Raw genomic sequence first — 24,089 nt, forward strand, 5'->3', positions numbered from 1 at the left:
TTACTGCTGAGGGAGTTTCACAGGGTAACCCAAGATGCAGTTTACCTTAAGTTTGTTTTGTCACTCGTGACGCCACCGTTCCGTCCTCTGCGGTGAAACTGGATGGTTGAATAAAGTAGTCCACACACAGGGAAACGTTTCAGAGTAAAACCTGGAATGGACAGTTGAGCTCGTTTACTTGTAAAGAAAACTATTTGCAGTCCATAAACTTTGCACGTGCCAGCATATCACCAGTGCACACAGAATAGTGGTGTGACAGGGAGGAGTCATAGGATATCAGATTACTCCACAGTCTTAGTTTTCCGCGGGGTTCTGTTCCTGGCCACTCTCCTTCTCTCTTCAGCTCTGTTCTGGTCAACTCACATTTAGGAGAAGCACCCAGCGCTGCATGGCGGTTCCTCTCGGTCTCACTCATAGCTTTCCATATTAATAAGGATACATGTCTGGGTGAATTGGGCCCATTGCACACATCAGGCCATTGCTCAGCCTCTTCCATTCTGGTGCTCCTCACAAGACGAGGCAAATTTTCTCCTACTCAATAAGTTCCTTGCTTCCACCAGACTGCTGTGAAACTCCACACTCCCTTGCAAGACTCACAGGACCAACTTACTAACTTGCACTCGCCTTGCAAACACATATGAAACGTGATCATGTGACTGACAAGAAGATACATTTTCCAGACATTACCCAATTCAGTGATGCAGAGGTGCAATATACATCAAATTCACTCACATAGAAGACACTAACAATACATAGGCACAAGACAAACACATTCATACTTGTAATCTCCAACCCGCTCAGTCCATTCACTGAGCAATCCTCACTCCTATGTAAAAGTGCAACTCCCCAGAGGGGTACCCCCAGACACTTGACTAACGTGTAGAGCTGGGATGGTTAAGTGTTGGCTTGTCACGGCGGCACTTACCAAGCTCTGGTCCCAGAGGGATGACACGCAACCAATGCCAGAGCAGGATTGCAGGCCACCTTCGACACCCCTAGGATTGGGAATGTCAAACAGGATGAGGGGAGTAGTAGTAGATATCACTCGTGACGCCACAGTTTCCACACACCAGTATGCTATGCGGATAATAAACACAGAGACTTGTGTATAGTACCTCGGGTCCTCAGGAACAGTTAGGTCCCAGTATAACTTTACTTGAAGTAACTTATGCAAACAATTATTCAAAGCAATACAGGTACAATTCTTAATTGCAGGCAGAATGAAGGTCAGAGATCAGGGAGGATACACAGGATGAAACCAGTCCTACAGTCCACGTTATCTGTACGGCACCGCTCCTAGACTGGGAGCACTCCAGAGGAGGAAGGGCTGTAGGGGTCACTCAGCAGATACTCTGGCCACTATTTACTTATAACACCCTGCACGGCCAGTGTGTGGGTGTGACTCAGCAGCGTACCTCTATACGGTGATCCTGGAGTTGAACGGCCGCATAGGAAACTTGTAATATAAATTTGTGCCTGCATGGGTCTCAATATACAGAATTATTGGAAGCTGCTCTCTCTTAAGATCTTGGGACTCACTCCATTCACATCCAGACTTCAATCACAGCGGGATGCATATATCTATATTACACTCAAGTTCGGCACTATGGAGCAATTTTTTAGCAACCTGTTTGGTTGTTTGGCTTGTCTGATTCAACCTGATTGGTTGTTTGGGTTCCCTGATTTAACATGATTGGTTTGTTAGTGCTGAACTTGAGTGTAATATAGATATATGCCTACAGCATATCTCTCCCTCTCCTCCATGTTCCCCCTACATGGAAGCTGAAGGTGCTTCCATGTGGCTCTGTGTTTGGTAGTAATCTGGTAGCAGACAAGATGGCAGCTGAAGACCCCACATGGTGTTCTGGGCCACTACAAAAGAACAAAGTTGATTATCGCTGGGATGACTTTCAGGCGCTGAAGTCATCCCGCGTATAAGGACCCTTAGTCTTTAGACTTGATGTACATTGATATAGCAGAACTGAGTTTGTCATTTGAACAAACTATAGGAGAGACTGAATACAGCTCCACACACGCATAGTTTATAGGAAACTCCTGAACCTACCAGATTGTTGTTGACAGCTGGAGGAAACTGTAGTGAAGGAGGAAGCGCAGAACATACGTCTTTATAAAGTACATTCCAGGTCAGATTAAGAAACAAACAATACAAAACCCGTCTCAGCAGTGCAGACTATTGAGCACCACGCACATGCTGGGGTATATAATGTGTACAGGTTAAGGCACCTTTTAAACAGGATAACTGTGGGGCTCATGAGCACCCAACTGCTGCCCCACAGACTATCGCTCCCACCCACCTCCATTCACTGCAAACAGGCAGTCGTTCATAGAGGAACCTACTGCCTATTCACATGGCCTGATAGTGGCTATGTATTTAACCCCTTAGTGAACGGCCTATCATGTTTTTACGTCCTGCAGCTGCGGGCTATGTATGAAAATAGATTGCGCAGCGATCTCCCTCCATACATCACAGCTAATGGCTGTTTCTTACAGCTGATGCCTGGCCCCAACAGCTCCAATAAGCCGCACGGCTCATCGGAGCGGTTAACCATTTAAATTCAATTCTGACCGCGGAATTGAAATCCCCACCCCCCCCCACCCCCCACCCCGAACGATGTTTGAGGGTTCCGTAAAAGCCCCCGCAATGAGACTGTAGGGAACTGTGTTGATATCAGGGGGAAAAAAAATGACAGATGCGCTTTTTTGGTCACCCTGTCTCCAAGAAAAAATGCAATAAAAAACTGTCAAAAAGTCATATGTATTCCAAAATGGTATCAATGCAAACTACAGGACGTCCCACAAAAAATGAGCCCTCGCACAACTATGTCGATGGAAAAATAAAAAGCTATTGCAAAAGATAGTAATGGTACTGACCCATAGAATAAAGTTGTCATTTCTGTTGTAGTTTGGTCGCCGTAGAACCAAGACTCAACGAAAGATGGCGGAATTTCATTTTTCTTCCACTTAGAATTTAAAAAAAAAGTTTTTCAATAAATTATATGCTACATTAAATAGTACAATTGAAAAATACAACTTGTCCCACAAAAAACAAGCCCTCATACAGCTACATCGATGGATAAGTAAAGGAGTTACAATTTTTTTCTTAAAAGGGGGGTGAAAAACCGAAAGGTGGGGAGAGCTTGGTCAGTAAGGGGTTGACTGAGTCAAAAACCAAAAGACTTCAACAGAGTGATTTTTCGCTCTGTACCGAGTGGCCGCATGTACACAGGATGACTATCACCCAAAATAGCAGTTTCCAACGATGATCGGGGCGATTATCGCCCCAATGTAAAGGCTCCTTTAGTTAGTCCAAAATAAAACAGGCAGTCTTAAAGCACCAGATTCATCAAAGCGACTCGTGCCGAATGGGAGCCTCCCAGGTCTCACAGAAGCTGCCGTGTGATCACCATAAATTAGTTTATGGTGCTTATACCTGGTAATGGGTTCCCTTTTGAGTTTAGACAATAGGTGATTTTTTTTTTTAATTTTTATTTTCTGTATTTTTTTTCTTTAAGACTGTTTTTTATGGTATTTTACATGTTCTGTAATCTCTTTGCCGCAATATCATGGTCCTGACCTGTGAACTGTGTAAGGATCTCCACCAGGGGGCGTAATTATAGAGGATGTAGGGGATGTGGTTGCACCTGGGCCCAGGAGCCTTGGGGGGGGGGGGGGGGGGGGGGGGCATAAGGCCTCACTTCTCCATATAGGGAGCCCAGTACTATGAATGAAGCATTACAGTTGGGGGCCCGGTTCCAGGTTTTGCATTGGGGCCCGGGAGCTTCAAGTTAAGCCTCTGATCTCCACATTGCATCTGTCCCTTCCTCCTATACCTAAGGGTGTTGCCTTCTCTTCTGTAGCCCAGACATAATCCTTCCATTATCTTTAGAAGATGTGCTATGTCCTGGGGCAAACTGCATGCCAACTCGTTCCCTGCTGCTTTAGTGCTGTCTCTGGCCATTCTCTTAAACAGACAGACCCCTTAAAATAAAACATCTGGATTTTCTTTTTAAATTTATTATTAGTTTTCCGCATTGTCTGTTTTTTTTTTTTGTTTGTTTTTTTTTCTACATGTGATTGTAGAAGTTACTTTGTGCTATTCTATGTCCGTCCATGGAGGTGGCTCACTAATTTTTTACGCCTTTCATGTTTGCTCAGATCATGTAGGCATTTACACTGAACGCTTATTGTTCAGCTTCCCATGATCCAGCGGGATCGTTCAGTGTGAAAGGGTCCTTACTCTTCGTTACCCACCATCCATGAATGTGGTTCTATGGTCCTCTAAGGAACTCTTCAAATGTCTACTAGTAACCTACTTGCTAGTGATGAGTGAACCCGTGGAAAATTTGGTTCTGCTTGTTTGCTGAACTTCTGCAAAAAGATTGGTTCAGTCCGAAGTAATACAAACCGAACCAAAACCCCTAAAACTGGTGTATAACACTATCTAAGAGACACAAAAGCCCCATATAACACTCTGAAAGTGTTATACAGGGCTTTTGACCTTAGGCCTCTGCAGCGACTGAGACACAAGGCACACCACTAAGGGGATGGGGGTGGGGTGGGGTGGGGGAGTTGGTAGTGTCACCATAACATCTCTCCCCAATTCCTCCCCTGAGGGACACAAGTAACCCTGCCCGACGCGCCACCAGGCCTCTTTCTGGCAACGCTGGGACAGCAGTTACCTGAATAGGTGGTGTAGTGGACTTGAAGAAATATGTCACGGATGACGCCACCATTCCTTACTCCGTAGGAGTTATCTTCAGTCGCCGGGAACGGACCATGACTGGAACTTTACTTTCAGAATTGATTAATTTCGCACACCGGTGCAGGAAGAGAAAATTACGGAGGTCAGGGAGGAGAACACAGAATCACACGTGGCCTACAGTCCATGCTATCTGTATGACTCCACTCATGGACACACATACATTCCTGGACACAGGATGACACCGGGCCTACAGTCCAAGTTATCTGTATGACTCCACTTCTGGACACACACACCAGAGGAGGACAAGACACTCATTTGTAGACTGTTTTCTGAACACTGCACCGTGGTCTGTCTCTTCCGCAATTCAAATCCGTCTGTGTGCCACTGGCCTTATGGTGGTGGTCCAGGAGGTGATGAGACGAGTGATGTCATTTTTATACTTTGTCATAACCCAGTTCCCACTTTGTCTGCTAGTGAAGATTGCGTGGCGCCCAAACATATGTCTCTTCTACAAGTGACCTGCACTTCCATAACTTGTGGCACCGCAGGATCTTCATTGGCGGCAAGTAGGTGAGTATATAAATTAAAAAAAAAAAAAAATTACATCCCACAGCACCAAAACTTCGTTTATGGTGGTGTTCCAAGGTTACCGTACCCTTTTAAAAAATGTTGACCTTTTTGATAGGTGTACCATTCTGAACCCCTTTCCTGAAAAAGGGATGTGGCTTGTTAGGGCATGGCCATCCCAGACTAACACATTCATGTATAGTTAATTCCTACCAGAAATCAATGGCCTCTCGTAGCTGGCTTACACTTCTGTGTGGTGGACATGGAGGAATCGAGATGTGGCATATCATGCACCGATGAGGAAAATAAGACTGGCATATAAAATGCCAGTTTTGGGATACATTTACATGGGTGTGTGCAATATTGATCACAAAAGCTCTGACCAATAAGACTCTTACAAACCCGCGATTTATTATGCAAATGCAATTTATTTTTATGTCCTTTGCCAAATCTTACTTTCACCCTTTTTATTACTCTAGCCACCATTGCCCTCTCATAGTATGTACTCCAGGCGAATTGATGAAGTGTTTTGTTGCTGGTTGTTCAATTTCTCTTTTTATTAGGCAACCAGTATTAAAATTTTATCTTCAATTACCAGAAGTTAATTGTCTAAATTTGGAGCGTTGCACCAAATTACAGTTCTTGCTTAATTACTTGACTCTGTTCACGCCCATTTGTGGAGCTGGCATTTGGTTGGTTGCAGCGCCATGGTGTCCTATACGCATTCACACGCCCCTTGCCGATCCCTCGGGCTCCATCTACCATTCAGTTTTGCTCCACCCTCCCATTCTGCATTTGTAATGCAGGAAGAGTTGTGTACCTCTTCAAATATTAGGTGCATCCTCCGCCAGGGTGAATCTATACCATGACCGATGTCCAGTCTTAGTAAATGTCCTCTGTTATCTTTTCTTATGGAGGTCACTAAAAAGCACATTCAGAAAATCCTACCTGCTGCCCAGAACTTTTTAGTGAGGTGTTTTGTTTTTTTTCTTCCTGTTTTTGTGATGGATTACTCCATTCTTTTGCTGGTCCTTAGTCCAAATTGATGTATTTTTTGTAGTCTGCGGTTGATTGCTCTGTCCTCCCATCTCCTGATGTATTAACCAGCTTCTTATGTTGACCGAAGCCTTTGACCTGAATTGAGTAGCACCCAAGTCATTAATACATTGTAATCTATCGCTATGTCATTCTATACAATAAGCGGAGGTTGCGGCAACGGTTCATGTAGGACCTACGGCCATTGAGCTTGTTCAGGCGCAGCCACGAGAACATTCATAGACTTTGACATACAAACTCTGTAGTTAGGTGCCAGTAGCAAAGTTATAAAAATATCTTTGTAATTGCTTAACTGTCTGCCCAAAACAGAGACAATCGCAGGGATTTGTCCCAACAAGACTTCCCCCTGTTAAGAACTTGCCTAGAACATCTACGAACCTTTAAAGCTGTGTGTGAATGCACAGTGTCACCTAAAAATACTGTGACTCCCTATGGCCCCTGAATTTAATTTGTAATACCCAATCCACTGTGCCCCCCCCCCCCTCCCCCCAGGAAAATCCACACTACATTATTTTCCCCCTCCCAGGAATAATGCTCACTACACTGTGGCCCCCAGTTAATCTTTGGTGGATGCAACATAGGTGCATGGGGTCAATATGGTGTGAATTTGAAAGCTGAGCCCAATCTGTACATGGCCGTGTTGGCTGTCTTTGACAGCTGACACCCAGCTGCAACGGGCGCAACAGCAGTTTACTGTGATAGCGGCTTTTAACACTTGAAATGCCACTGTCAATTCTGATTGGGGTATTTAAAAAGTGCAGTTGGAAATTTGAGGTCTAAAACTGCTCACCCACCCCAACCCTGCAGCGAGATCACAAAGTGCCATCCAGGGGGTCTCCTGAAGGCCCTCAGAGCTGTCATGTATTTAGACCTAGATAAAAAAAAATCTAAGTAAATGGGAAGGTTTTTTGTGTTCTTATTCCTCCAAAAGTAAAGAAACATGCACTTTTCTAGGACCTCATCAAAAAAATCACAGCCCAAAATAGTGCCAATGGAAACCACAGGCTGTTCCTTTAAAGATAAGCTCTCACACCATTCATCCACTGAAAGATTATGGGGGCAAAAAAATAAACTTTTTTTTTCTTTCTAATTTCTTTTATTTATTTTTTCCTCCGGGAAAAAAAAATTGCAGCATTTTGTATTTTTGGGGCAATGGAGGAATGATGGCCTGTTTTCAACGGGACCTTGGGGGATTGGGGGGGGGATAACCTTGCACTCACATGCGAATGCGGTGTAATTTCCATTTTTTTATCCCCCCCCCCCCCACACACACACTCGCCCGCTGTTATCGCTCATGTAAATGTAGCCTTATGCATTTTTTTTTTTTTTTTTGAGAAAGCAGGAATAGAAGAGAAACAATTGCAGTGCAGTTAAGGGGTTAAAGAAAGTGACAGTTTGCTGCATGCGGCTGTCAGTTACAGCTCCCATCCGGTTCGGTTGTGGAGGTGGCCATATACGGTCATGGTAGGTTTCTGGCTACTAATGACCTATTTTGTACAATGACTAGTTTCTTATGAATTGGCTTTTGTGTATTGCTGCTGACTGTGGAGGTTCAGGTTTGTTGGGTCTATCACTGGTTTACATTACCAGGCGTTGCACCAGCGCTGAGCTTGTACTTAGTCACCAGAGTGCTGCCTGTGACTACCGAGCTGGACTCTGTGGCTCGCTCTGCTTATACTGTGTATTAGTAATTGGCCATTTAATTAAATTCCATTCATTGGTAGACTTCTAATTTCAACGCTGTACAAACTGGATCCTGCAAAGTTTTAGCCATACATGAAGTTCTCCCACCAGGTTTCCAAATTTGAAGGCTGTGGTTCCTGTGACCACAAGAGGGCGATGTAGAACGGTTTCTCATGGACTGTGACCGCTTTGCATCACTTGCGTTATGATCGACTGGTGTTGTTGAAGCGAGATTGTGAAGCACTTTAGTTTACTGTAAGATATTCGCTCCGATGACTCCTGGAAGCAGAAGTTAAGATGCCACAGAATAAATAGCTTGCAAGAGCAGGAAACTCGGGAATGTGTTTTTTGAGAAGGCCATTAAAGGGATCGTCCACTTTGAGCAGGTCTCCCCTTGAGTAGGACCCTTGTTAAGAGACTGTGTAAGCTGGGCTCACATGACCGTATGCTGAAAGCGTAGTACCCGTATAATACGCAGTAGCGATCGGCCATACTTACAATCTGCCGCTCACAAGAATTGCAGCATGGTCTAAATTGGCACATATTTCGCACACATGATTCAGGGCGATTGACCTCACACAGCAAGTAATTATTGCCAATAGGGTCCGCCCAGCGATGTTCGGCTTGGTTTCGTTGGAGCAGGGAAGCGGAACCCTAAGTGTGAAAACTGCATAATTGTTGATACTCAAAATGTAGCGCATTGTACAGACCTGAACAAAAGTGTCCTCCAATGGACTGATTGATACAAGTGACCACATTGATGCATACCCTTGTAAACAGGGGAGGGGTTCACAAAGACGGGGCGCCCCCATGGATGGTCACAAAGTGGTTGACCTAGATCAGGAAACTATTTTCAAAGTTCTTATTAACTTTACTGCAACTTCTAGCACAACCTAAACTGGCCAGGCTAGGAAAGCCTTTAGTGTCCACAAGGGGGCAGTCTCTCATGTATCACAGTGTAGAGACAATTTAAGCGACACCAGTTCAATTAGCAAACCTTAATCTCTCCTCCTGACAGAGAGGCACTTCACTTGTTACAGGCACTCTGAGTGACGGCTGGGGCCCATTCACACCTGTGTTGGGCCACTCCATCACAATTCTGTCTCTGTTCAGTTCTTAGGGCATAAAAATCGAATTATTTACTTTTATCTCCATTATTTAAAAAAAAAATTATATCTTCACCCAACTCTGGTGCTGGTCAGTAGCTCGCTTAATTCCCCCCCCCCCCCATCCAAACCCCTGCGGTCAGTCTCCACTTCTTTCAGATCATGCCTACAATGGCTCTGACAATCGCTATACCTCTCTCCTAACCAGTCACCACTTACAGCTACACTCATTTTAAGGCCAGGCTCACAGGACCGTGTTCACTGGCGAGCCTCGTGTGAGGACCTGGGAAATATGCAATGAGCTGCGTACTTGCTGCATTCCACCAATCCACTATCATGGCGTGTATGCGTACATAATATGCGCCAAGATGAGACTTTTTTTGTTGAGTGGCGCAACTAAAGTCTATGGGATTTTGCTACTTTGCTACTGCAAAACCACACAGGTAATACGCAGAGCGCATACGGCCATATGTGCACGCATGAGGATTTTAGCACGGATTTTAACTGCGGAGTTCACTCTCTGCATTGCAATGAATGATTTTTGTAACAAATACATCATTCTTCAGACTTTAAAATCCGTATCGTTACCCTAATGCGCTGTAGATTTTTTTTATTTATTTATTCCCTCTGTAAGGGCCAATGTCCACGGACGGATTTGACTCGCGGAATCTGCACGTTAGATCCGCAATTTAAAGTGCCCATAGGGAAGCATTGGCATCTGCATCTGAATTTAAAGGGGTTGTCCCGCGAAACAAAGTGGGGGTATACACTTCTGTATGGCCATATTAATGCACTTTGTAATGTACATCGTGCATTAATTATGAGCCATACAGAAGTTATTCACTTACCTGCTCCATTGCTAGCGTCCTCGTCGCCATGGTGCCGTCTAATTTTCAGCGTCTAATCGCCCGATTAGATGCGCTTGCGCAGTCCGGTCTTCTCCGTGTTGAATGGGGCTGCTCGTGCTGGAGAGCGCTCCTCGTAGCTCCGCCCCGTCACGTGTGCCGATTCCAGCCAATCAGGAGGCTGGAATCGGCAATGGACCGCACAGAAGACCTGCGGTCCACCGAGGGTGAAGATCCCGGCGGCCATCTTCGCAAGGTAAGTAAGAAGTCACCGGAGTGCGGGGATTCGGGTAAGTACTATCCGTTTTTTTTTTTCAACACATGCATTGGGTTTGTCTCGCGCCGAACGGGGGGGCTATTGAAAAAAAAACAAAAACGTTTCGGCGCGGGACAACCCCTTTAAGCATTCAGGTTTGGTGCGGAAAACAAATCACAGCATGCTCAGTTTCAGTGTGGATTCCGTGCGGACAAGCTCAATAGAAGTCAATGGGTGGGGACAATCCGCAGTGCATCCACAAATACAATTGCTAAAATCAATTAGGGGGTAAGGAAAAGGCTGGAGATGGGGTTGTGGATTTTATATTTTTTTTTTTTGCCTGCGCGCATAAACCCTTACATCCCCGATCTCCCACAAATGGTTTCGCAGGTCTCCCGCTGCCGAAATCAGCTTGCAGAATCCAATTGGCCCGTGGACATGAGGCCTAAGTTAATGGGGTGCATTAAAACCCCATCTGCTTACTTTGAGCTGTACATTGCAGACTCCTCTATTGGCGGGAAGCCTCTCCCTTTAAAGTATGCTCACCTGAAAGTGAAGGGCATAATCACACCAGTGCAAGTCTATAGTCTGACCATACTGTCACATTCCCAACTAATCTGCCTTAACGCCCATCATCATGTTGGTTAGAGCAAGGGCTACCAGTGGAGGCGGGTTCCTAATGCACAATCGGTAGGGGGGGAGGAATGATGTTGATTTATCTGTTCAGTCGTTGCCGACTTTCGGGCACCTTGTGGATCAGCATATGCCATGCTTCCCTGTCTTTGGCCACTTCCTTCAGCTTTTTCACAGTCATGTTTGTGTCAACCTTGATTGTATCCAGCCAGCGCGTTCTTTGGCGTCCACTTTTTCTGGATCCACTGACTGTGCTGAGCATTAAAGGGGTTTTCCAGTTAAATACTATTGATATCCTATCAATAGTACTTAACCCAGACCAATCAGCTGAGCGGGCGCCACAATAACAGGTTGAAGCAAAAGCCTCCGCACCGACCTTTGTATAGTGGCCGGTGCTTGTAACTGCAGGCTCAGCTCTCATTGAAATCAATGGGAGCTGTGCCTGTATTTACAAGCTCCGGCCACTACATGGGAGGCCGGCGCGGAGGCTTCCGCTACAAATGGAGGGTAGAGGGGAAAACCTCTACATTGACCTCCCATATAGTGGCCGGCACTTGTAACTACAAGCATGGCTCCAATTAATTTCAATGACGGCATGCGCCCGCACAGTGATCGCAACGGACCCCGGCCGATTAACTATTGATGACCTATCCTGATGATGGGTCATCAACAGTATTTAACTGGAAAACCCATTTTAATGGTTCAGGAGAATTGACTCGTATGAAAGACGTTGCTTGGTGATAATTTTTTATTTTTTTTGCTTTCTAGTTATAATTTTGTTAGGAGGAATACATCTGTATAAAAGCAGAAACCCTTCCTATAAAACACAACCTAACATAAATGTAATAAAAATACATATAATGCCCACTATTAACTAGAAGGCGGCAGCTCCACCGACTTACACCTTCCATACAGTGATATGGTAGGGGATTAAAAAACACGAAAAACCCTACCAGCAGGAGAGAACATACAGTATGTAATATACACAACATGTAGCACTCTTATCAGTCTCAAGTTCATAGTTGCAATGGAATGAAAGGCATTCCTTCCCCTCCGGGACAGTAGGCACATGTTATATATCCTCTGTAGGACAGGGGAGAAAGTTCCCTAAGAAAGTGAAGAGAAGGTAAAGTTTCCAGAGGATCCAGCGTCGAGGATCACACCTCTAAAACCAACAACCCTAATAGACCTCTAAGAGAGCTGTGGTTAGGAAGGAATCTTGCCCAAACCACTCCCCGACGAGAGCAGTCATCAGGAGAGAGCTGGAGTAGGCAGGACTTCAAAACTCATGTGTGTTACTAACTAGATTTTACTTTCTTATTGCTTTCCAGCAGTCAGATTAAAGACACCGGGGGAAAAGAAGAACTTGAAACTTTCTACATGCAATGTCTTTCACTAAACTTTCATAGCCGTCAAAACTTTTTTTTTTTTTTTACCCTTTTCTTACAACTTCTTCTCAAACGTCCTCGTCATCTCCTCCTCCTAAGACACAGCAAAAAAAAAAACTGGAACATCGGAATCTTAACCCCTAGGAAAAAGATCTCTAAACAAGAGTCCCCTGGAGATGAATGAAAATCTGAACACTCATTACGAGCATATCCCTTTACCTCAGGGGTTAAACAGCAATGGACAGCAAGGTCAAGAACGCGCTACCACCACTTTTGAACTGAAACGTGATGTTCTGATTACGACGGAGTCCCCACGGCCGATGATCAATCTGGACCCCAGAGTTTCTATTTACAGTGCCAGGCGACCTCTACTTTCGAGAACCAACATACAAGGCAGAGTTTATAACTTTTTGGAACGGCCGACAGGATGGAAGTGCTTTGTTTATCACTTTACAGTGTGAGTAGATGTCGTTTTCATTGTTTTTATGACTTTTTGTATGCGCACGGTTGTCGGTGAAAGTTGTCTTGGAGGATATTTAGCACATTTTTCAGTAGAGCTTGGCTGGACGAGTTTTAGATGGTGATGGGTTCGTATGTAGAATATCTTTGGAGCTATGTAAAGTTTTTGGAAACTTTCTTTTTCTTTTTTTTTTTCTATGGTTCTTTAAGTTATATTTAGTTAAATTGTGGTGGATTATTCTTTTATTCTACAGTATTCTAATATTCCATGAATGTTTTCTGACCTCTATAAAAGTCACATATTATAAGCCAGGGGTGGTTTGCTACATTCCGTTCCAAAAATACCTAAAGCTATAGACGTAATAAAAAGCAATATCTCGTTCAAAAAGCAAAACTTTGTAATAAAGCTATAGTCCGTGTTTACACAGCGAGCGCCTGAATTGTCAATGAAGTAGCTAAAAGTTATGATGCTGCCTAGCTTTTCTCAAAAGACACAATGATTATTTCTGCTGTTCTAAGGGTACTTTTACGCAATTGGCCGCGTAATCTCTCAACACGGAACTCAACAGGGCAAATGAGTGAGAATCGTTCTACTCCCTTGGTGTTCAGTTCACCTAAAAACCAAGCAACTATCGGCCCAGTTAAACAGGCAGTGGTTCATCTATGGACAACTGCCTGTTTGTTCTGAATGGTGGCAGGTGGCTGGAAGCGACCTTCAGAATGCTCTACTTCCATTCAGTTAGTAACCATCGCTCCTGTGTAAAAGTGCTGGATCGATAATCACTTGGACGGCTTGCGTGCCCAACAGTCGTTCCGTGTAAAAGTGCCTTAAGACTACTTTTACATGCGTGAGATTTGTGCGTTGCGAGACATGAATATGGACCCCATGAATGGGGTCCTATACATGAGCAATCCCTTTTTTTTTTTTCTGCAATGCGGAAAAAACCGCAGCATGTCCTATCTTTGTTCGGAAAATGCATCGCATGGCGTGAAAACCATGAGATAAACTTGCCGATCCTTTCAGCCGTACCGGATGATCGCTGCTTTACCTGAAGTGATGGCAGGTGTTTTTTAAAGAAAAACTCCTCGCATCTGTGGGAAAAACTCCTCGCATCTGTGGGTAAATAGCACTTTGCTGAGCGTGATATTGGGTCAAGTTTTACGGCCTGATAACACATTTGCCCGTGTGAAATTAGTGTAACTCCTGCTGGTGTTGTCAACCAGATTACCTCGAGTCTTGAATGGCCAATCCACATGGCTATAGCTTTCTGACTTCACGTTGCATAACTGGTGCAAAAGTAATTGCTGCAGTCAGTCCGAGGTGTTAGTCCGTAAGGTGGAGAAGGTCGGACATCTCTTCCGGCCAGCCACCCACCTTTATTCACAGTAAACAGTTGTTCAGGGGTGACCGATCTTCATTTTCTGGCTTTAGAATAGACTAAAAATTTATTGAGATCTGTGCCTAAATGTGGAGCAAGTTGCATGGGTAGTTTCACAGCTGCTTTGGGGTTCTACTTTCCTGCTCCGATTTAGGGAGCAGGAAAGGTGAAGCACTGCGGCCGGATGGCTACATATTGGGTCAGTTTCCGACAGCCGAGAATCTCGAATATGAACCCCATTCATATACATGAGCAATATTTTCCATCACTGCATCGCAGCGCCGGAAAAAGAAATCACTGCATGTCCTTTTTTTTTTTTGTGTTCCTTGGAACGCATCGCTTATTGTATCCAATGGGACAGTAAAACTTATTGCATGGCATGTGATGTGCACACGGGTGCAATGCAAGGTTTCACACTGAAGACAATGGGAAACACTTGCCGATCCTCTCATGATCAGAAGTGATGGGAGGCATTTTCGCCATAAAACCTCCTTGCATCGCCATGAAAACTCACATTGGCGAGCCCGATATCGCAGTACCCATGTGTAGGCAGCCTTAGGATGGAACAGAACAGCGCCAAACGGACCCCATTGACTATAATGGCGTCTGGTTGCTTTCCACCCAGCTGCCCAGTTCTTAGCTGGAAGAAAAATCACTTTTTTTTTTCTTCCGATGTTTGTGCCGAAACATCCAGCTGGAGGTTCCAATGCAGATGTGAAACCAACCTTGGTGTATGAAGCAACATTCTTAAAGGAGATGTCCCGCGCCGAAACGGGTTTTTTTTTTTTTAAACCCCCCCCCCGTTCGGCGCGAGACAACCCCGATGCAGGGGTTAAAAAAACCACCCGCACAGCGCTTACCTGAATCCCGGCGCTCCGGTGACTTCTCTACTCACCGCTGAAGATGGCCTCTTCCTCCGTGGACCGCAGCTCTTCTGTGCGGTCCACTGCCGATTCCAGCCTCCTGATTGGCTGGAATCGGCACGTGACGGGGCGGAGCTACACGGAGCTACACGGAGCCCCATAGAGAACAGCAGAAGACCCGGACTGCGCAAGCGCGGCTAATTTGGCCATCGGAGGCCAAAAATTAGTCGGCACCATGGAGACCAGGACGCCAGCAACGGAGCAGGTAAGTAAAAAACTTTTTATAACTTCTGTATGGCTCATAATTAATGCACAATGTATATTACAAAGTGCATTATTATGGCCATACAGAAGTGTATAACCCCACTTGCTGCCTCGGGACATCTCCTTTAATAAATGTCTGCGTTTTTGTTTTATGAAGTGAAATCCTCTTTTGTGTTCTCGGCTCTAATTTTAAGTGTTTTTACCAGTCGAGTAATGAACATTATGTAACTTTCTATATATCTCATGTTTGAGATCCTCCCCATTCTTCACTGCCTTAAATGATGAAGACCGAGATGCAAAGACGTAAATGCAGTTGTTTCTTCTAGGAAATTAATGATTATGTAAATTGTCCCACAATTGGAATTCGTGTCACAAGGTCACTTCTGGTGGTTTTATGGCTTGCTGTGTAGTTCTCACCTAAGGGTCCGTTTAGACAAGCTGATTTCTCGTTTGAAGGAGTCAACGATGTCTGAGTTCGCTCGGGCAGCCCGTTTATACAGCAGACACATCGTTGGCGCGTTCAAACAAAATCGTTCCGTCTTTCACATTCGCGGTATAAATGACCGAGAAGGACTGGGCGATCAGTGTGTAAATCGATTGATTAGTGAACGAGCCAATGATGATTTTTATCCCTGCATAACATAAAGAGCAAAAAGTGAACTATTATCGCTCATTTTTACTTGTTTGACCGATCTAATCGTTTCATGTAAAAGGGCCTTAATTCAACACTTTGACTTGCTTTTAAAAAGGATAGGATGACTATCGGATATCATCCACATGATGAATAATTAACAGTCCTCCTAAATGGCTAATAAGAGGGTGTCTGCTTTTGCAAAAGTTACCCCAAAGTAGGGGGTTTGCTGACATTCCTGGGGCATAAATATCCAAAGTTACATTAACAACTATACAATATGTCATAAATGTCTGGTAGCTGTGGACCCCTGGCATGCACCCGTTTGGCCAGGTAAGGTAGCCGTGCCTCTTTGTAACTCTCTTCACCATGGGAGTTATGGAAAGAACTCTGCAAGCTCTACAATAACCTCACTGCTCAGTATGTGGACACTGCTGACCACCATTTGACCACTGCTGACCACCATTTGACCACTGCTGACCACCATTTGACCACTGCTGACCAACATTTTCTCACGACAGAAGCAGGAATTCCACATACTAGACATTTATGACCTATCCAATGGCTAATGATAAGCGAACCTTTGGTTGGAATGCCAAACTTTTTCTGTTCAGTCCAAATTAGTTTGAACCAAACTGAAAGTTCGCCAAAATCACTAAAGCTGGTTGTATTACACGGTCCAAGAGCCATAAAAGCTATGTAGAACACTATGAGGCTATTAGACTGGGCTTTTATGGCTATTAGACTGTGTTATACGCCAGTGTTCAGGACTAGTGTTGAGCAAACTGAACCAGTTGAACCTCGTTTTGGGAAGAACTTTGTTAAAAGCTTTGTTCAGGTCTGTAACAAACCAAATTTTTTAGCAGTCCGACCTTTAATAGTGCATTCACATGTAGCAGAAATACTGTATTTCAACAGCTGGAAATTCTGTAGTAACTCGCAACATTTCCGCGGATCTTGACTGGTATTCAGTTGCTTATCCGCAGCTGATTTGAATCTGCAATGCTGCAGCTCTCGCCTCAAAGTGATCCCTCATTGCAGCACATCTTCCTCACCGGGCAAGCACTGCTAAGTCCCACCGCCACTAGTCATGCTATATGCCCACTTCTGTATCACCAGACCGTTGGACACTTAGTAGAGCATGCCGGGTGAGGAATATGTGCTGCAGTGAGGGTTCAATACTGGGTGAGAGGAACGGCATTGCAGGGTCAAACTGGCTGTGGGTCCGTAGCTGAATACCCGTCAATTGGCACCAGTAGTGGTGATTTTGCTGCATGTTTGGTATGTTTTCCAGTTTTATGCTTGTAAAGTTCTATTCTAGTTCAATCCTTCTGAATAAATAACAGTTTTCATGGAGACTGAAAACATACAAAACTGACTTTTCTCACAGCTGAGATTTATACAATTGCATCCCGTCCAGACAATATTCCATGAGCTAAATAAATCATCAGTGCAAATTTTCTATCTTGTGAGCTTGCTGCCTCCGGCGGCAGCCTACAGGACCTTAGAGGAACGGCGGAGGGTTGCCACCTGGATGGTGATGAAGGCTGGGGTTTTTTGCCTCTGGATACATTTTTCACCTTATGGCATCTGCGTATGCCAGACTAAAAGCTCTGCCAGCTTCGAGCTTCTGGCATGCATTCGAGTAAATGGGACAGGCTGTGCATGGCCATGCCTTCCAATAGGCCCTCTAATAGTGGCCTACCTTCTACATACCTTACTTAGAAGCAGTGTACTGATTTGCCCTAGTAATAACTTCCTGAAAGGTTTCCACAGTGGTCTGAAGCCAAAATACCCTATACCGTACTACCAAAAGTAATTGGAGAACTAAGCAAGAATGAATAGTAGTATTTATTTCTATATGTTAATACTTAGTGGGGCTCCTTTGGCCCTAATGGCATCGTATACTCTCTGTGGCATACTTTCTACTGACCTCTAATACACTTCAATTGGTATTTTTCTGCATTCCTCCAAACGCATGGAGAGTTGGCTAAAAGAATGGATTCTGTCCATATCTCCTGACCTGACGTTCCAGTTCATCCCAAGTATGTTCAGTAGGGTTCAAGTTGGGAGTTTGTGCAATCGTGGAACATCCATATCCTCAAACCAACATAAAGTCTTGTTTTAAGTATGGCCAACCATTCCCCGGGTATTGCCACATTGTCAGCAGCACGTTATTGTCTAGAATGTCACGGTACACCTCCGTGTTCATGGCTCTTGTCTCTACAACTAATGGACCAAGACCATGCCACGTAAAACCTCCTCAGACTGTAATGAAACCTCTACCATACTTAGATCATCTTGCACTTTCATCTTTGGCGCACTTTAATTCTTTTAGTCATTCTTGGCTCCTTCCTGAAGCTGAACATGGCCCGACATAGCACTCTGAAGGTGAAAGCGCAGGTACTCTTTAACTGTTAGCATAACATACTCTGGCAAAAGGCGTTCCCCAGGCCTCCTCCACACCCAAGTATAGGCATCTGATTTGAAGACTGAGTAGCGTGATTCGTGACTCCATAGAATGTTCTTCTATTGCTCAACTGTCTAATGACGACGCTTCTTGCACAATTGTAGACAGGCTGATGAAAGTGGCTTTACTCCACCACACTAACTATATACCAAAACCTTCAGAGAATCTATAGATTGTTCTTTACTCTAACAACTATCCTTGTTTTCTCCTCATACTGTAGTTTGCTTAGACACAACTTGGCATCGTGTACGGGTGACCACCGTGTAGGTACCTATAGATATATAGACTGATGTGGTCACAAGACATTCTGTTTGTAATACAACTCAGAATGGCGCACAGAAATTATTTTGGTCCCTTCCATTGATGCATTAGGAGGTAAGAAGACCGCACACTGATTATTAGAGCCTCAGGATTAAAGCAAAAGGCAAGTAGGGACCAGACAAGGTCCGTTGGAGTCCAGTGCAGTGGTTTCACTTCACAATGTGACCCCTTAAGTTCAACATGATGGTTGATGGAAGGACAGTCACTCATTTTTCTAACCAACCCCTGGTGATCTTATTCTACAGATCAGTGCTTCCAATATAAATCTAAAAGTTAAAAAAGAAAGCGATCCCCACCACCACCAATGGTGTCATGGATGGAACTAGTGATCTACATATTTATACTTGTGATCGTTGCATCCATAACAGAAGTGCATCGTGGAGTTGTAACGATGCATGGGTTTCTATGTTTCTTGTTGCATTTATGAGCGAGTTAAAAAGTTTTACGAATGGGAAAAAAAAGTGGTCATGAAATATTGCGTAATAAAATATATGTAAAGTTTGCACTGGCCAGGGAGAAATATGGTGTTCTTGCAGCATGTCTCCATGTTTATACAGAGCTGTCAACTTCAGATAAAAAATAAATAAATCTTGGTATATGTATAGCGCCAACTTATTACGCAGCGCTTTTCAGGTAATTTTTATTTATTTATTTCCCCCACCACCAAGCTGGGTACTCATTTTACCGACCTCGGAGGGATGGAAGGCTGAGTTGACCTTGAGCCGGCTACCTGAACCATTTGGGGTTTGAGCTTGCAATTTTCAGGTCGTGAGTGAGAGCTTACACTCTGCTACACACGAGGCTCTAGATAACCTATATAGGTAGTGCTTAATGGTCTACCTCCGTTTTTAGAACTAATGGTGGGTTATGTGGAAACGTTAACTGGGTTGTTCAGTTACCGGACAACATCCTTCAATAGGACTGGATGTAGTAAAATAACAGTGTTAGTTATGCCTCCGTCACTGCCTGAATCTAGTGTTGTTGACCCGCTGTGGTCCTGGCATTTATTGTGACAGTTGATGTCACTAGAAGTCGGGTGACCACTACAGTGTCAAGTTCCCAAACTCCTGGCATTATGGCACTCGGGATGTGCTACCAAGAGAACGAGCCGTGACAATGCAGCTTCTGTTTGGCTGCAATCTTGATCTGACTTCCAGTGACATCAGATGTCACGACAAACACCGGGGCTGCAGTCTTTGATCCAGGCAGAGGCGGGGTAAGTAGTGGCCAGTTTATTTTATGACCTCTAGGACTATTGAAGGGCTGTTGTCCAGTAATTAGATAACTCCTTTTCAGCACAAGTTCTGAACTAGTCATATGTGTTAATAACTCATTAATTTTGTCTTTGTTGAAGTCCATTGATTGGCCCAGCATATCCTGATAGCCTACCTCTATCACTACATACTGGGAATTGTTAAAGGGAAGTTTACAGGACTAAGATATTAATGACCTATCCCCGATATCAGATCGGTGGGGTCCACCGCTTAGCTGCATCTAGGTCATGTGACTGAACGTGACGTCATAGGCCTAAAGGGGAGAAGGTTGACATTCTTCTGCAAGAAGTGCTACCCTTAGTCATGGGTCTTGGCAGGTATTGCATTTCAGAAAGGCTTAGCTGCAATAGCCTACATAACTACCGTTGGATATAATGACGTGAATGAAGACCAATGAGCGTACTAATGTATAGTACGATGCATTCTATTTTAAACTGGTTTGTGGGTGCTTGCAGCATTGTACCTGGGCACCCTATTATCTTTGGGTGGTATGGCCCTGTTGAGATGTACTTTTATCTCTCTGGTCCCAGGCTGGTGATATATTGTTGGTGTTGGCTTGGGGAGATCTTTGTAGTGGCTGTTGCTAAGTCTTTCTGTAAATGAAGCGGTCTTACTCCTATTTACAGAGTTTTAATCTAATCCTCGTATAAACTTTTCTTTAGCAGTTTATTTGTAAAACTCCAAACGAGACCAAGAGACCGTGCCACTGCGGAGATGCATGGCGATGACACGTCTGTTTATTCATCCTTATCCTTGGCATGTGTTACCACTGTGAGAAAGTACAATTCTTCACCGTTAATGCAGTGCTTCTTTTTCTAAGGTGGTTGTGAAAGAAGGTTCCTATTGCGATACACACCCTAGGGAAAATTCTATATGCATTTGTTCATGGCATTATGGATTGTGATGGTTTTTGGAAAAATCAGAGTGATGATAATACATTGGGCCTGGAATGGACTGTATACATTAGATCAATGATATGCAACTTGAGGATCTCCACCTGCTGTGAATTTTGCAACTTCCAACATTCCCTGATGGCCTTCAGATATCAACTGGGGACTGCAGGTAGCACATCCCTGCGTTCTTTCTTTGTTGGGCTCCTGAATCATAAAGGCGCTACGCTCTTTCAGGTTCTATCAGCTCAACTCTGTTGCTACTGGGGCGTGGGGTCTGCTATTGACTTACGATGGTCAAGCTGCCCCAAAAAGCTGAGCAGAGCCAACAGAAGCTGAAGAAGCTCCAGAATTGACGAGAATATTGTAGAGTCAGGTCCCCTAGTACTAAAAACCTCCCCCTAAAAAAAACCCTTCTAGATGAATAAAGATGTAATACAAGGTTTGAGATTAAATTGGCCACTGCAGCAATTTTATTAACAAATAAGCACAAATAATACATTTAATAGCAATAAAGGAGAGAAAAGTCCTTGGCACTGCAGACGTTTGGCATCCCAAAACGTATTACCAACAGCCAATATTTACCCCCAGTTGACACTCTTTTGGCTTTGGAGCACCATTAGCCACCAAAAATAGCTACCTTAATTAGACTATTGAGGACTCGACCCCGTGTAAGTCCCAGATGAGCTGGATCAAGCACAATTTCTCCATGAATTAAGGTGACCATACACCTGATGAAATTCCCTACGACCAATTTACGACCAACTCCAAGGACCCTCCACCACCACACAGCTGCCATTACACCATATGGCTGCAGCAAAATAAGAGTTGAATACAAACATTTTAAGAACCTATCTGATAGAATCCTAACCCTGTCAATGAATGACCATAAAAAAAATGGTGAGGAGGTCAGGACTTCATGGGCTGTCCTCTGCTACACGGATTCTTACCTCCTGAGAGCCCTGCTACGTCCTCCTAATGCTCCACCCCACTGTACTCCAGTCACCCCATCATTATCTGTGGTCCCCCAAACCTCCCCATAAGTCCTCCAGCCCCCGATCCGGCCTTTTTTTTTTTTCTTTGCATCATTGTTACTGCAGTCTAGCGACTAATGGGAGGTTACAGTAGTCGGACCTACATATGGTACACATTATTGGCATATCCTAGTGTAAAAACTATTTGTGACTATCCTGAGCTCTGGACATGTATAATCTTTATTTAGCACCAACCTATTCTCCAGCACTTTATTAGTTTGTATGTAATATCATTTGTCTTTTACATGTGATTTTGGATTTGCAATGTAGAACAATCGGAGTTGGGGTCCTGCTTACAATCTACGATGAAATAGCAGTACTTGGGCTGTACAGTGATTCAGCTGCCCCAAAAAGCTGAGCAGAGCCAACAGAAGCTGAAGGAGCACCAGAATAGACGAAGGTATTGTCGCATCAGGTCCCCCCGTACTCAACCCTACCCCCTTCCCCAAATCAAATATAGTAGTATACATAAAGCTGCATGAACCACTCACTGGAAGGTATCAGTATATGTACAGGTATGAAGTGCATTAACCCTTTCCAATCCAATTTGTATCCTGGTTTTCCTAGGGGGCTTACTCTTTTTCTGCCATTATACAACCACGCTATCTGCTGGTTAAAGCCAGTACTGCATGGGGTGACACGTTGAATAGGCTCCGACAGCAGAGAGGCTGGCAATATACAGTAAGAGAACCCCGATGGACATCTTCCAACATCGGAGCTGTACAGCCTTAAATCATAATGTCTTAAGACGTCAGACAGTGCATTGGAAAGGGTTAAGGTGTATGGAGCAGAAGGTTGAAAGGGGTCCAGTTCTGAGGGGGAATGTCGAAGAGGGTAAACTGAGAGCAGGTAGATTAGGGAATGCGATGGGCCTTCGTAAACAGATCTGTCTTTAGAACCATCTTAAAACTGTGGGCGTTTGATGATTAACCTGATTGTCTGGGGTAGCACATTACAGAGACTTAATGCTGCTCGCGAAACTTGAAGATGGGAGAGGGAGATTTGGATTAAGGAGGAACTTGGTGGAAGGTCATATAAATCCTATACTATGAACTATATGTTTGGTTACAATTGGAGGACCACAATATGAGCCTAGTGGGTGCTGTACTGGGAGCTTGATCCCAAGATTGGAGGTAAATGCCTTCTAGGACCGCATGGGAAAACTGCCAACCCCTATAGGCTCTACAATGGCTGCCATAGTAGTTTTTACTTGTATCACTTGCGAAGGAGAACCACTAAATGGAATAGGAAGACTTGACACAATAAAACGGACATGTTTATATTTTCTGTAATTACGAGAAAATTCTCAGCGCCTCGGACTGATCTCCTATTTCTCAGTCGCATTCACACAGGCGTCCTTTTAGTCGATATTAAGAGATTGGATAAACACGAGAACCTGAGACTTTACAGTTAACAATGCAATAAACTCTGTTTACTAAATACACAGGCCAGAAACCTACACCGCCGGCGACAAAAACTGACTGATTACATATCCTTTTGTTATACCGGTTATCACATTCTGTAAGACACCCTTCGCGTGCTTTTTCCTACTTGCGCCTAACAAGTGCAAAGGAAAGCGAGGGGCACTGGTTTTATTTTTACATGGTTTTATTGGCTTTGAGAAGCGGCTTCCTTCCTGTATCTTGGCTGCCTTAACAACCGGACGGAGCGCTGCATGCTTGGGAGATCTTGTATATGTATACATAGAGTAAGGTAAAAGGGCTCGCTGGTCCTGCCTTGGGTTACTTGCGTAGGCATGAGACCTTATAGACGCCTGTATTTGTCTTATTATGTCCTCTTGTCTTTCTCAAAGTTTTTATCCCTTTTTATCAATTTTGGGGGATATTCTCGGTCCATTCCGGACATGCTCAGACTTTTTGGAGTGCAATATTAAAGGGACGCTAACTTTAAAAATAATAGACCCCGCTCTGTCCTTTAAAATGAGAACCAAAGCTATGATCTGGTGAGAAGCGTATTAGACTCTTTTCTCCATGGGTCCTAAAGTCCTGTTGATGATGTATGTTCGTTTGCCTTGGAGTTGATGCTCTTATATTGTGTTTATTGCAAAGTCTCTAATAAAAACAAATTGTGAACACAAAATAAGAACCAATAAGGCTGAATGCACTCGGGCGGGTCAGATTCCGCATGCGGAATCCCGCAGTGGAGTCAGACCCTGCCCGCGGTCGGCATCCGCTCGTACCTGACGTTTCTCCTTTTCTTCTGTAATGTGGATGGTCGGCACGGCGA

General features: G+C 44.2%; 1 protein-coding gene across 1 annotated transcript in view; it reads left to right on the top strand.

Annotated features, from left to right (window-relative positions):
- The window catches only part of KCNQ1 (potassium voltage-gated channel subfamily Q member 1), a 131,441-nt gene that overhangs the window by 18,374 nt on the left and 88,978 nt on the right, over window positions 1–24,089 (top strand). The window contains exon 2 of the mRNA XM_066583214.1: window positions 12,201–12,714. Coding sequence (XP_066439311.1) covers window positions 12,434–12,714 — 281 coding nt within the window. The 5' untranslated portion in view covers window positions 12,201–12,433. The remainder of the gene's footprint in view (window positions 1–12,200; window positions 12,715–24,089) is intronic.

The sequence above is a fragment of the Eleutherodactylus coqui genome, chromosome 11 (assembly GCF_035609145.1).
Source record: "Eleutherodactylus coqui strain aEleCoq1 chromosome 11, aEleCoq1.hap1, whole genome shotgun sequence".
NCBI classification, from domain to species: domain Eukaryota; kingdom Metazoa; phylum Chordata; class Amphibia; order Anura; family Eleutherodactylidae; genus Eleutherodactylus; species Eleutherodactylus coqui.